This window comes from Phyllobates terribilis, unplaced genomic scaffold, assembly GCF_046119375.1.
Source record: "Phyllobates terribilis strain yellow unplaced genomic scaffold, ASM4611937v1 Scaffold_1__5_contigs__length_1240528914, whole genome shotgun sequence".
In the NCBI taxonomy this organism is placed as follows: domain Eukaryota; kingdom Metazoa; phylum Chordata; class Amphibia; order Anura; family Dendrobatidae; genus Phyllobates; species Phyllobates terribilis.
This window is the reverse complement of record NW_027362761.1, coordinates 974,172,057-974,186,382: the sequence shown is the minus strand read 5'-3', so window position 1 is coordinate 974,186,382 and position 14,326 is coordinate 974,172,057. Positions and strand designations below refer to the sequence as shown.

The window sequence follows — 14,326 nt, the reverse complement described above, 5'->3', positions numbered from 1 at the left end:
TGTGGCAGCTCCGGAGGCTTTCACTGTAATCTGTTTGGGGTTTCCAAACCCCAAAGCAGTTAAAAGAAGTGACCTAAAATGGAACATTTTCATGTTATGAGTCGCTTCTTAGACACTTTTTCAAGCGGATTCTGGGAGGAATATGCCTGAAAAAGATGCCGCGTGCATATACCCTTATGGGTATATTCATAAGTAGAGGTTTTTCCCCAGCAGTCAACAATAACGCAAGCAGTTTACTGTAAATCCTCACAGTTTCGCGGCAAGAATGGGTAAAACCATCGCAATTCATAGTGCAACCGATTGCTATTTTTCCATGCATTCTCAGCCATGTGGCAAAAATGGTGGTATTAGATCAAAATCTACATATAGCCTTAAAACAGAATCTGAACATGTCTGTGGCATGTGCTGGATTTGTGCCAGCCCCAATCAGATAAATGGGATTTCTGACACAAATCTGCCATGTGGGAATATATTCTTACTAGATTATCTTCCATATTTAGATTAACACATAGAAGATATCACGTTACCACAAATATACAAGATATCGATCAGGAATTTCTAGCTGCTTTACTATACAGCGTACCACTAGCTTACAAGAACATTATCAATATTCCCAATGGACTCTTTTCAATGAAGAAAAATACACAAGAAACCTTTGTTACAAAACATTGGTTGAGGTCTATTCAAGCAAAGTTTTGCCAAAATTTTCACAGAATCGCAACAAAATCAACAACTTTTGAAAAAATGTAACAGCCGTGACAAAAACAAAAACATGAATTTTACGCATTGCATGACGTAAATTCTGTATTTTCTTAATATCTACTAAGCTGGAGTTTGGAAATAGGAAAATTAAAGTATTGATTATGTTTTTAAAGATGCTGTTTTGCCATGGCAGATCCATTAAAAAAATAAAATAACAATGAATCGCTAATAGCTTTAATAGTGTCCATGTAAGTTCGGCTACTTGATAGCAAGAATAGAGCTGCAGACTGCACTTTTCTTGCAGTCAAATACATCAGAAAACCTGAAATAATCCAAGAATGAACAGAGCCTTTTCAATATGTATTATATTGAATCTAGTATTGATAAAATTACCAGTCCGCGCAAATACTACAAGACGCAGCACCCACCTGTCATGAGAGTGTAGTAGTTGGGATAGGAGAGGCTCGGGAAGTCTGGGGTCATATAATCCACCTTGACTCCACTCTGTACAAACTTTTTAAAGCCAGGAAGCACTTCAAGTTCTTTCTCATTAATATAATCATATCTGAAGCCATCGATCAGAAACAGTAAAAGTTTGTTGCTCGCTGTGGATGGGGCGGCCAGACTTAGGGTGAGCAGCAGGACAGAGAGGGATCTGTATGGGACCATGGCTGTAGCTGGATGTTTCCCCAATGTCAGTGCTGCTGGTCACTGAATCAGAGAAGAGAGTTAGGCTGCTCTGCAGAAAGGGATGGGCCTGACTTTGACTCAGCAGAAGCCCTCACACATGTCTGATACTACAATGTGTAACCCTTTGTGATACAGGAGACTTCTGACAAGCTTTGCATATCACACAGCATTGCTTCACGGAATGGTAAAATAGACAATAGGAGTCCAGAAACTACGTAAAAACTGAATGCCGGGACACTCATTCCACGAGTTTCCATTGCTGAGCAACTGCATGGTAGCCTTATTGAAGTGACCGCAGGCAAGGCCGCGCATTGGTATCTATGATCTGGCCCAGCAAGATCCCCACACACAGACTCTATCTTGATAACAGTATCTTTACTCGTATACATTTTTAACACAGCAAAGAAAAACAATAAATGACAACCGTAAATATGCACAGTAATAACGTGTACTGATAAGCTGACCCTCACTGTCCCTACTCACACGTTACCAGTCCTTTACTCCAGAAGGATGTGTCCCACGTCGCAGGCCTGTCTGTCTTTGCAGGAGGGCGTCCCAGCCGGAAAAAAAAACAGGAACAGCAGAATTCGCGGAAAGAAAGGAAGGTATACTTCGGCCTCTCGCCAGAGGTCCCGCTTACAGTCTCTCTGATCCGGATAGAAGCTCCGGTGGGTCCCCTTATGTAGTCCACACTCCAGTAGCAGGGAGTGTAACAGCTGAATCCTTCAGCAGTGCAGAAGCTGGGGAAGGCTCCGAGGATAAGGTGTCAGATAAAAGAAATCACGTTGAGAGTCTCTCCTGCGCCACACACGAGGGCCTGCACACCGTCCTGGCTCTTTTCACAGACCACAGCAGACTCTACGCGCACTTTTTCCTGCTTCCCACTTTGGTCACGTGACTCTCTAGGGCGGGACACAGGAGGCTCAGTCTTTTTCTCTGTCATCACACCCTGCGCAGGTGCAACCTCTGGCCACAAGGTGGCAACATCATCCTGTGTAATCACTTCTGTAACAGGCTCTATATCAATTATCACAGAACAGCCAGAGCCGGCCAGCTCACTACATTATCACAAATCATGATGGTGTAAAGCTGCCACCTCTTGACCCTGGAGCAATAGAAACGTGCTCTGTGGAGAGCGGAAACACATTTCACTATCTGGCAATCTGATGGGGTTTAGAACTGGTGAATGTGTGTCTGACTGACTGCCAACTGTAAAGTGGAGGGGGGATAATGCTAAGGTCTTGTTTTTCAGTGTGTAGCCTAGGCTCCTTAGTTCCAGTTAAGAGAAATCTTAATGCTTCACCAAAACAAGAAATTTTGGACAATTTTATACTTCTAACTTTGTGGGAACAGTTTAGTGAAGGTCCTTTTCTGTTCCAGGATGACTGAGCCTCAGTGCTCAAAGTAAGGTCCATAAAGTCGTGGTGGGGTGAGTGAGTTTGGTGTGGAAGAACATGACAGACGCATGACCTCAATCCCATCGAACACTTTTGGGATGAACTAGAACTAAGATAGTGAGCCAGGCCCTCTTGTCCAACATCAATTTCTTACCTCCTAAATGCTTTTCTTGATGAATGGGCAAAAATTCCCGCAGACTAAAATCTTAACCCCTTCACGCTGCAGCCCTTTTCTGTTTATCAAAGCAACTTGGGCTTCCATAACACCTCAGCAGAGCCACAGGCTGATCGCCTCCATGCCACGCCATATTGATGCAGTAATTGATGCAAAAGGAGCCCCGACCAAGTATTGAGTGCATTTACTGAACATACATTTCAGTAGGCCAACATTTTGGATTTTAAAATAATTTTTCACGCTGGTGTTATAAAGTATTCTAATTTATTATTTATTAGTATTTCTAATGAGATAATGACTTTTGTGTTTTCATTGGCTGTAAGTCATAATCATCAACATTAACAGAAATAAACACTTGAAATAGATCACTTTGTTTGTAATGACTCTATATAATATATGAGTTTCACTTTTTGTATTGAAGAACTGAAATAAAATAACTTTTTGATGATATTCTAATTTTGTGAGAAGCACCTGTATATTTCATGTTCATTCCCCACATACCAAGCACAGGGAATATAATGCACTGCTCAAAAAATAAAGGGAACACTTAAACAATAGAATATAACTCCAAGTAAATCAAACTTCTGTGAAATAAAACTGTCCACTTAGGAAGCAACACTGATTGACAATCAATTTCACATGCTGTTGTGCAAATGGAATAGACAATAGATGGGAATTATTGGCAATTATCAAGACACACTCAATAAAGGAGGGTCTCTGCAGGTGGGGACCACAGACCACATCTCAGTACCAATGCTTTCTGGCTTACGTTTTGGTCAATTTTAAATGTTGTTTGTGCTTTCACACTCATGGTAGCATGAGACGGACTCTACAGTCCGCTCAGGTAGTGCAGCTCATCCAGGATGGCACATCAATGCGAGCTGTGGCAAGAAGGTTTGCTGAGTCTGTCAGCGTAGTGTCCAGAGGCTGGAGGCGCTACCAGGAGACAGGCCAGTACACCAGGAGATGTGGAGGGGGCCGTAGGAGGGCAACAACCCAGCAGCAGGACCTCTACCTCCGCCTTTGTACAAGGAGGAACAGGAGGAGCACTGCCAGAGCCCTGTAAAATGACCTCCAGCTGGCCACAAATGTGCATGTGTAGCACCCGAGGGCTCGGCTGCTACAGGGGTATTGCACCTCAAACCAGAGGTGTGATATTCCACTCCCGGGTAAGGATGGAGTGTGGACCAGGACTCGTTAGGCTGCATGCACCACACACACCCCATTTTCGAGGGACAGGTCAACGGTGCTCCCACGAGACAGGAGTGCAGGCACGACAGCATCTGTCCCTGTCTGGAGTGGGGAGGGGAAGGAAAACCCAGTGGTGTAGGAGCAGATAGGGGTGGGTCTCTGGGCATAGGTAGGAGCCCATTGGTTGCTAGTCACCTGGGCTCGGGTGTTAGAAGGAGGTATATAAGGTGGGCACCATCTTAGATAGAGGAGTCTGTTCAGTGAGTTCAGAGTGGAGTTCAGCCAGAGAGGGCTGACAGGGAGCTGTGGCTCAGTCTGGGCCCAGCTCCATGAGGCGGGCCTGGAGTAGAGGCAAGAAACAACAGAGAGAACAGGAACAGAAGAGAAAGGAAACAAGGAACAGAACATTAAGAAAGGCCCAGAGACACGAGAGAAGAAGGAACCCCATAGGCCCAGGAGATTGCGGGTGAAGGGTTGGCAGAGCAGGGTACCGGAACCCAAATTGGTGGAGGCAACAGATTCCTCAGCCAAAGACCGGAGGTTGTGACCACATAGGGTCAGGGAAACTGGAGATAGGTTTCGCCAAGAGAAGGCCCGAGGGAGCTGGACAAAGGTGGGTCACTGGTGAGGACGGCCAGAGAAGGGAAGAGAAGGGAGCCCTGTGCCACGCTCTGGAATTGCCTGGGAGTTGGTCGAGCCCCTTGCCTGGTGGACGCAGCACGGCTTGGGCAGTCATCGCCTGCAGGATTGACACGAATAACAACTGTGAGTAAAGCATTGGAAACTGCAACCACACGTCTCTGTGTTTCATCGCCGCTCCAGCACCATCAGTACTGGGACGCTCACACCATCACTCCCATCATCCATCCTAGCTGCCCTGAGGCTATACTCCTCCTGTGGGGAGTTATCCCATACTAGGCTGCGCATACCACATCAGCCTCAGCGGTCTGCAGCGCAGCGGCGGTCCCCACTTACCGCAATCCACGGGTGGCGTAGTCGGACATTTATCACACTCAGACTGTCACTGGTTTGACCGCCCTGGGCACGGACCAGGTCACAGCCATGGAGACTACAACCCCCAGCGATCCGGCTCCGGGTATCCCCTGCACAGCACAGGCCCAGGGAGCGCGTCACATGTGTCTGCACAAACGGTTAGAAACCGACTCCATGAGGGTGGTATGAGGGCCTGACGTCCACAGATGGGGGTTGTGCTCACAGCCCAACATGGTGCAGGATGCTTGGTATTTGCCACAGAACAACAGGATTGGCAAAGTCGCCACTGGCGCCCTGTGCTCTTCACAGATGAAAGCAGGTTCATACTGTGTGACAGATGTGACAGAGTCTGGAGACGCCGTGGAGAGCGATCTGCTGCCTGCAACATCCTTCAGCATGATCGGTTTGGAAGTGGGTCAGTAATGGTGTGGGGTGGCATTTCTTTGGAGGGCCGCACAGCACTCATCCTCAGACCCCTTGTGAGACCATATGCTGGTGCGGTTAGCCCTGGGTTCCTACTAATGCAGGACAATGCCAGACCTCATGTGCCTGGAGTGTGTCAGCAGTTCCTGCAAGATGAAGGCATTGAAGCTATGGACTGGCCCGCCCATTCCCCAGACCTGAATCCGATTGAGCACATCTGGGACATCATGTCTCGCTCCACCAACGTCACGTTGCACCACACTGTCCAGGAGTTGGCGGATGCTTTAGTCTAGGTCTAGGTCTGGGAAGAGATCCCACAGGAGACCAACTGCAACCTCATCAGGAGCATGCCCAGGCGTTGTAGGGAGGTCATACAGGCACGTGGAGGTCACACACAATACTGAGCCTCATTTTGACTTGTTTTAAGGACATTACATCAAAGTTGGATCAGCCTGTAGTGTGTTTTTCCACTTTAATTTTGGGGGTGACTCCAAATCCAGGCCTCCATTGGTTAATAAATTTGATTTCCATTGATGATTTTTGCGTGATTTTGTTGTCAGCACATTCAGCTTTGTACAGAACAAAGTATTCAATGAGAAAATATCATTCATTCAGATCTGGGATGTGTTATTTGAGTGCTCCCTTTATTTTTTTGAGCAGTGTATATCCCTGTTTGTAGCATCGGCGTCTCTGCCCCCTGACAGGAGGAGACGCTGCCCCCTTTACCGCCGCGCTAATGGCACGGCGTCTTCCGGCCCTCCTGCTGCCGGTGCTGGCGCGCGCAGCTTCCCGAGCACTGTGCTTAGGAGGCGCGCGCTCCCTCCCTCTTAAAGGGGCCGCGCGCCCCGTCCAATGGCCGGAGGACCTCTCATATAAAAGGCACCTCCTCCAAAATGGAGGTGCCGGTGCAAGGTTGTAGCTCTGTGTTCTAAACTCTGCTTCAGCCCTCAGGTCCCACTGCTAGTCTGACTACCAGTCCAGTCCGTCAGCCTGACTACCAGTCTAGTCCGCCAGCCTGACTACCAGTCCAGTCCACCAGCCTGACTACCAGTCCAGTCCGCCAGCCTGACTTCCAGTCCAGCCCACCAGCCTGACTACCAGTCCAGTCCGCCAGCCTGTCTCCCTGTCTCCGCCAGCCAAGTACACTCTCCAGCCCGACGGTCTGCCTATGGTCCAAACCCGTCAGTCTGTCTATGGGCCAGGCTAGCCTGTCTACCTGGAGAACGTACCAGTTACCTGCTGTGCCTACCAGCCAGCCTACCTGGAGGCTCCTGACAGTTACCCGTGGTGTCTGCCAGTCCGTCTTCCCGGATCACCCGTCAGCCTGCCTGCCGTGCTCATCTGCTGTACCGGTCAGTCCCTGCCTTCTGACCCGTGGGAGTCACCTGCTGGACCAGACTGGTCCAAAGTACCACCTGGTCCCTCTGCTCGGTCCTTCCCTGGTTCACGGAGTCGATTGAGCAGCCGTGCGACCTTGGTCAGTCCGAGTTGATACCTAGCTACGCCCCTCTGGTCCCTCCTTGCACCGCAGCACAGAGGTTGCACCACCCGGATCCGTAACAGTTTGCACGGGCCATGGAACCCGGTGGCCCCCAGGCTCCTTCACTTGTTGACCTGTACCAGGAGGTTTCTCGTCAGAGATCCGAACAGGAAACCATCCTGACCTACCTGCGGTCTGTCAATTCTCACCTGGATACGCTGTCCGTCCCACCAGTGTTCGCCTCGAGCCGAGCGACACCCACTCCGACGGCGCCTCTGCCTACCAGTGCCAGGGCATCCAACTCAGGACCCCGGCTCTCTGCGCTTCATCGTTTTGGGGGTGACCCCGTCTTATGTCGGGGTTTTCTGAACCAGTGCACGCTGCACTTTGAACTACTGGCACATCAGTTTCCCTCCGACCGGGCCAAGGTGGCGTTCATCATGTCTCACCTCACCGGGGAAGCATTGGCATGGCGAAACCCTCTATGGGAGAGAGGGGATCCCCTGGTGTCCGACCTTCTAGCTTTCCTCACTGCCTTCCGGAGGGTCTACGCTGAGCCCGGACGAAGGACTTCTACTGCTCCGTCTCCGCCAAGGGAGTCTCACCGTGGGCCAGTATGCCATACAGTTTCGTACCCTCGCTTCTGAGCTTGCCTGGAACAACGAGGCCCTGGTGTCCACCTTCTGGGAGGGTCTTTCTGGACAGATCAAGGACGAGCTAGTCGGCTGGGACATTCCTACCACCCTGGATGACCTGGTGTCATTAGCTACCCGGATTGACATCCGTTTCCTGGAACGAGCTAAGGAGACTACCCAGGAGAGAAGATTTCCTCGTCTTGCTCCTGTTTTCCAGAAACCTGCCTCCCAACCAGCAAATCCCCGGGCACGCTCGCCCGAACCCATGCAGATCGACCAGACCAAGATGGTCAAGTCTCGCCAAGAAACACGCCGTGCTGAGGGGAGCTGTTTCTACTGTGGTAATAAGGAGCATCTGATCCGTTCCTGCCCAGAGAAGCCGGGAAATGCCAGTGTCAAGGACGACTCGGAATCCTCTCCGTTCTTGACTCTATCTGTTTCTATTTCCTGTGGTGAGAACCGCTTCTTTGAAACCGCCCACCTGGATTCTGGAGCTACTGGGAATCTCATTTCTCAGTCCCTTGTAGAGAAGCATCAGATTCCCACCAAACCTCTGGCTGAACCATTGGCAGTCGCTTCCGTGGATGGAAGACTCCTTCTGGTGACCATCTTGCTCGTCACAGAGCCTGTAACCCTTCAGGTAGGAATGTTGCACTCGGAGAGGATCTCCTTCCATGTGCTATCCGGACTCTCTCACTCCCTTTTGCTAGGTCTACCCTGGCTACAGAGACATGAACCCATTCTGAATTGGCAATCCGGTGAGGTGCTCCGTTGGGGGCAGGATTGCCATGAGACCTGCCTGGTTCCGGTTCTCCCGGTTTGACCTCCGTCAACTCCGGCTAATTTACCTGGTCTACCGGCACCTTACTAGTCCTATGCAGATGTCGTCGACAAAAAGATAGCAGAGACACTGCCACCTCATAGGCCATATGATTGCCCTATCGACCTGGTACCCGGTGCCGCTCCACTCCGAGGGCTTATCTACCCCTTGTCAATGGCCGAAACCCGGGCCATGTCGGAGTACATCGAAGAAAATCTGACTAGCGGATTCATCCAGAAATCTACCTCCCCGGCTGGATCTGGATTTTTCTTCGTAAAAAAGAAAGACGGTTCACTACGCCCCTGTATCGATTATAGGGGACTTAACCAGATTACTATCAAAAATAAATACCCCCTGACACTCATCTCAGAGCTGTTCAACCGCCTTAAAGGCGCGAAGATCTTCACCAAGCTCGATCTTCATGGGGCGTATAACTTGGTCCGGATCCGCCAAGGAGACGAGTGGAAGACGGCCATTCAATACCCGAGACGGCCACTATGAATACCGTGTGATGCCCTTTGGCTTCTGTAATGCTCCAGCAGTCTTCCAAGAACTAGTTAACGACATCTTCCGTGACCTCTTATATTCATGCGTGGTGGTGTACCTGGATGACATCTTGGTCTTCTCTCCGGATCTACCCACACACAGGAGGGATGTTCATCAGGTCCTGCTTAGGCTCAGGCAGAATCACCTATACGCAAAATTTGAGAAATGCCTCTTCGAGCAGACCTCTCTTCCATTCCTGGGCTATATTATCTCTAAGACTGGTCTACGGATGGACCCCAAGAAGGTCTCTGCCGTCTTAAAGTGGCCCCGACCGGAGGGGTTGAAGACGATTCAGCGATTCCTGGGCTTTGCTAACTATTACCGCCTCTTCATCCCGCATTTCTCTTCCCGGACTGCACCCATCTCTGCGCTCACCCGTAAGGGTGCTAATCCTAAATAATGGACGTCCGAAGCGGAGGAGGCCTTCTTCTCCTTAAAACAAGCCTTCTCTTCTGCCCTGGTGCTGCACCGTCCGGATTGAAACAAACAGTTCTTTCTGGAGATTGATGCTTCCTCTTCCGGAGCCGGAGCGGTGCTCACCCAGAAATCTCCGTCCGGGAGAATGGTAACCTGCGGCTTCTTCTCCAATCTCTTCTCCTCGTCCGAGCGCAACTATTCCATAGGAGACCGAGAACTGCTAACTATCAAATTGTCGCTGGAGGAGTGGCGTTACTTGCTAGAAGGGGCTCTGCACCCGGTGGTCATCTACACTGACCACAAAAACCCGGCATATCTACAAAATGCCCAAAGACTCATTCCGCGTCAGGCCCGGTGGTCTTTGTTCTTCGCCCGTTTAAACTTTACCCTACATTACTGCCCTGCGGACAAGAACGTTAAAGCCGACGCTTTGTCTCGATCCTTCCTGTCTTCCGATCAAGAGGAGGAGCCTATGCATTTCTTCGATCCCTCCAAAGTGATGACTGTGGCTCCCTTGGACATGTCTCGTCACCCACCCGGTAAGACGTTTGTAGTGGTTCCGGATCGTAAGAAGGTTCTTCACTGGGGTCATTCATCTAAACTAGCCAGCCATGCTGGCCAGAGGAGGACCTTCCTGCTCATTACCCGGCATTACTGGTGGCCTTCCCTGTGCAAGGATGTTGTAGACTTCGTCACGGCCTGTTCATCCTGTGCCTGCAACAAGGTTCCCCGACGTCTTCCAGCCGGCCGTCTCCTGCCTCTTCCCGTACCTGCTGCCCCATAGCAACACATTGTTATGGACTTTATTACTGATCTCCCTGTTTTTGCCGGTTGTACTGTCATTTGGGTGGTTGCTGACATCTTTTCTAAAATGGCCCACTTTATCCCTCTGCCTGGTCTCCCGTCTGCATCTGTGCTGGCTAAGGACTTCATCCATCACATTTTTCGTCTCCACAGCCTACTCCTTCACATTGTGTCTGATCGAGGGGTCCAGTTCACTTCGCGCTTCTGGAGAGCTACGTGTAAGCTGATGGATGTCACCCTGGATTTCTCCTCTGCTTATCATCCTCAGTCCAATGGCCAAGTGGAACGTATCAACCAGATCCTTACCAGCTTCCTCCGGCACTTCGTCAACGCTCACCATACCGATTGGGTAGAGCTCCTACCATGGGCCGAGTTCTCCTATAATAACCATGAGAGCGGATCTTCTTCCAAGTTCCCGTTCTTTGTGGTTTACGGTCAACACCCCCGGATTCCGTTTCCCATCTCCGCTTCAGTGGACAATCCTGCCGCGGAGTGTCTGGTCAGCAAATTTTCCACCATTTGGGAGGACACTAGATCCGCACTTCTTCAATCCTCCGAGTGGATGAAGAGACATGCTGATAAGAGACGTCTGGATCCGCCTCAATTCCATCCGGGAGACAAGGTTTGGCTCTACTCCAAACATGTTCGTCTCAAAATAACCTCCTATAAGTTGGGTCCACGGTTCATAGGTCCATTTGAAGTCCTCAAGCAAATCAATCCAGTGGCCTACAATTTAAAACTCCCGGCCACCTTACGGATTTCCAACTCCTTCCACGTATCTCTCCTCAAACCGATTGTTCTTAATTCTTTTTCCGACGATCCCGATACCTCCCCAGCTCTGGTCTATGCTGAGGATGTCTATGAGGTAGAGAACATTCTGGCCACCAAGAGGGTAAGAGGAAAAACCTTTTTCTGGTGGATTGGAAGGGGTTTGGCCCAGAGGAGAGAACTTGGGAACCCAGGGAGAACATCCATGCCCTGCTTCTTCTTAAAAAAAAATGTTCAGGCCTAAAAAAGAGGGGGCATAAAGGGGGAGGTACTGTAGCATCGGCGTCTCTGCCCCCTGACAGGCAGAGACGCCGTCCCCCTTACCGCGGCTCTCCTGGCCTGGTTTCTTCCCGACCTCCTTCTGCTGCTGCCGGCGCGCGCAGCTTCCCAAGCACTGCGCTTAGGGCGCGTGCGCACGCGCTCCATCCCTCTTAAAGGGGCCACGTGCGCCATCCTAAGGAGTCCACGGCCAATGGCCGGAGGACCTCTCATATAAAAGGCACCTCCTCCAAAATGGAGGTGCCCGTGCAAAGTTGTAGTTCTGTGTTCTAAACTCTGCTTCAACCCTCAGGTACCGGTGCTAGTCTGACTACCAGTCCAGTCCGCCAGCCTGACTACCAGTCCAGTCCGCCAGCCTGACTACCACTCCAGTCCGCCAGCCTGACTACCAGTCCAGCCCGCCAGCCTGACTACCAGTCCAGTCCGCCAGCCTGTCTACCTGTCTCCGCCAGCCAAGTACACTCTCTAGCCCGACGGTCTGCCTACGGTACAAACCCGCCAATCTGTCTATGGGCCAGGCTAGCCTGCCTACCCAGAGAACGTACCAGTTACCTGCTGTGCCTACCAGCCAGCCTACCTGGAGGCTCCTGCCAGTTACCTGTGGTATCTGCCAGTCCGTTTTCCCGGATCACCTGTGAGGCTGCCTGCTGTGCTCATCTGCTGTATCGGTCTATACTGTCTACACTGCCTATATTACAAACCTTACTTGATATACAGTAAGGTTTTTAATATAGACAGTGTAGGTACTGTCCCAATTTAGGGTCACCTTGTTGCTGGTGGGACGGCTTGTATACTTTTTTTAATCAAAAATAGTTCACTAAGTACCCTATATTCAATATGCAACTTTGCTTTACATTTATATATAATGATGGTAGGGTATGAGATATATTTTTTGTCTTTTGTAGGTTTTGGTTCTTTTTGCTAGTGTGAACATGCTCCCATTTCTTGCATGTGTACCATCTTAGACCTCAGTTCACATTGCTTGGTTTTTTGTCTTGTTTGCATTCTGTGCAAATTAAGGGTGTGGCATCCCCTTTGTTGCGCTGATTAGTATATATGTAGCTTACCACGGGCCTAGGTGGTCTGGAGTTGGGACCCGGTCCTATTTGTCTACCCTTTTATATGCATTACTTCAACTTTGATATACAGTAAGGTTTTTAATATAGATTGTGTAGGTACCGTCCCAATTTAGGGTCACCTTGTTGCTGGTGGGACGGCTTGTATACTTTTTTTGTTCAAAAATAGTTCACTAAGTACCCTATATTTAATATGCAACTTTGCTTTACATTTATATATAATGATGGTAGGGTATGAGATATATTTTTTGTCTTTTGTAGGTTTTTCTTCTTTTTGCTAGTGTGAACATGCTCCTATTTCTTGCATGTGTACCATCTTAGACCTCAGTTCACATTGCTTGGTTTTATATATTTCATGTTCATTTCCCACCTATCATACACAGGGAATATAATATACACCTGTTTATATGGGATATGTGTTCACTCCCCTATTATTTACATATATTTCATGTTCATTCCCCACCTACCAGGCACAGGGAATATAATATATACCTGTTTGCAAGGGATATGTGTTCATTCCCCTATTATCGACATATATTTTATGTTAATTCCCAAGCTACCAAGCACAGGGAATGTAATATACACCTGTTTACATGAGATTTATGTTCATTCCCCTATTATCTACATATAGTTCCTGTTCATTCCACACCTATCAAGCACAGGGAATATAATATACACCTGTTTATATGAGATATGTGTTCGTTCCCCTATCTACATAAATTTCATCTTCATTCGCTACCTAACAAGCACACGGAATATAATATACACCTGTTTATATGGGATATGTGTTTACTCCCCTATTATCTACATATATTCCATGTTCGCTCCCCACCTATCAAGCACAGGGTATATAATATACACCTGTTTATATAGGATATGTGTTCATTCCTCTATTATCTACATATATTTCATGTTCATTCCTCACCTATCAAGCACAGGGAATATAATATACACCTGTTTATATGGGATATGTGTTCATTCCCCTATTATCTACATATATTTCATGTTCATTTCCCACCTATCACACACAGGGAATATAATATACACTTGTTTATATGGGATATGTGTTCATTCCCCTATTATCGACATATATTTTATGTTAATTCCCAACCTACCAAGCACAGGGAATATAATATACACCTGTTTATATGGGATATGTGTTCATTCCCCTATTATCTACATATATTTCATGTTCATTCCCCACCTACCAGGCACAGGGAATATAATATATACATGTTTATATGGGCTATGTGTTCATTCCCCTATTATCTACATATATTTCATGTTCTTTCCCCATCTATGAAGCTCATGGAATATAATATACACCTTTTTATATGAGACATGTGTTCGTTCCCCTATCTACATAAATTTCATCTTCATTCGCTACCTAACAAGCACAGGGTATATAATATACACCTGTTTATATGGGATATGTGTTCATTCCCCCATTATCTACATATATTTCATGTTTATTCCCCACCTGTCAAGCACAGGGAATATAATATATATCTGTTTATATGGGATATATGTTTATTCTACTATTGTCTACATATATTTCATGTTTATTCCCCACCTATCAAGCACAGGGAATATAATATACTCCTGTTTTTATGGGATATGTGTTTATTCCCCTATTATCTACATATATATTCTATGTTTATTCCCCACCTATCAACCACAGAGTATATAATATACACCTTTATATGAGATATGTGTTCATTCCCCTATTATCTACATATATTTCATATTCATTCTCCACTTATCAAACATAGGGAATATAATATACATCTGTTTGTACGAGATTTGTGTTCATTCCCCTATTATCTACATATATTTCATGTTCATTCCTCACCTATCAAGCACAGGGAAAATAATATATACCTGTTTATATGGGATATGTATTCATTCCCCTATTATCTACATATGTATT

The 14,326-nt window shown here is 47.9% G+C and overlaps 1 protein-coding gene across 2 annotated transcripts in view; it reads right to left on the bottom strand.

Moving 5' to 3' along the window:
• The window catches only part of ENPP6 (ectonucleotide pyrophosphatase/phosphodiesterase 6), a 67,940-nt gene extending 66,484 nt beyond the window's left edge, over positions 1-1,456 (bottom strand). Inside the window, exon 1 of one of the 2 annotated variants that reach the window (XM_073642772.1) lies at positions 1,131-1,456. In XM_073642772.1, the coding sequence (XP_073498873.1) occupies positions 1,131-1,371 (241 nt within the window). In that variant the 5' untranslated portion in view covers positions 1,372-1,456. The remainder of the gene's footprint in view (positions 1-1,130) is intronic. The other variant, XM_073642778.1, reaches the window with a different exon arrangement.
• Between the last annotated feature and the right edge of the window lie 12,870 nt (positions 1,457-14,326).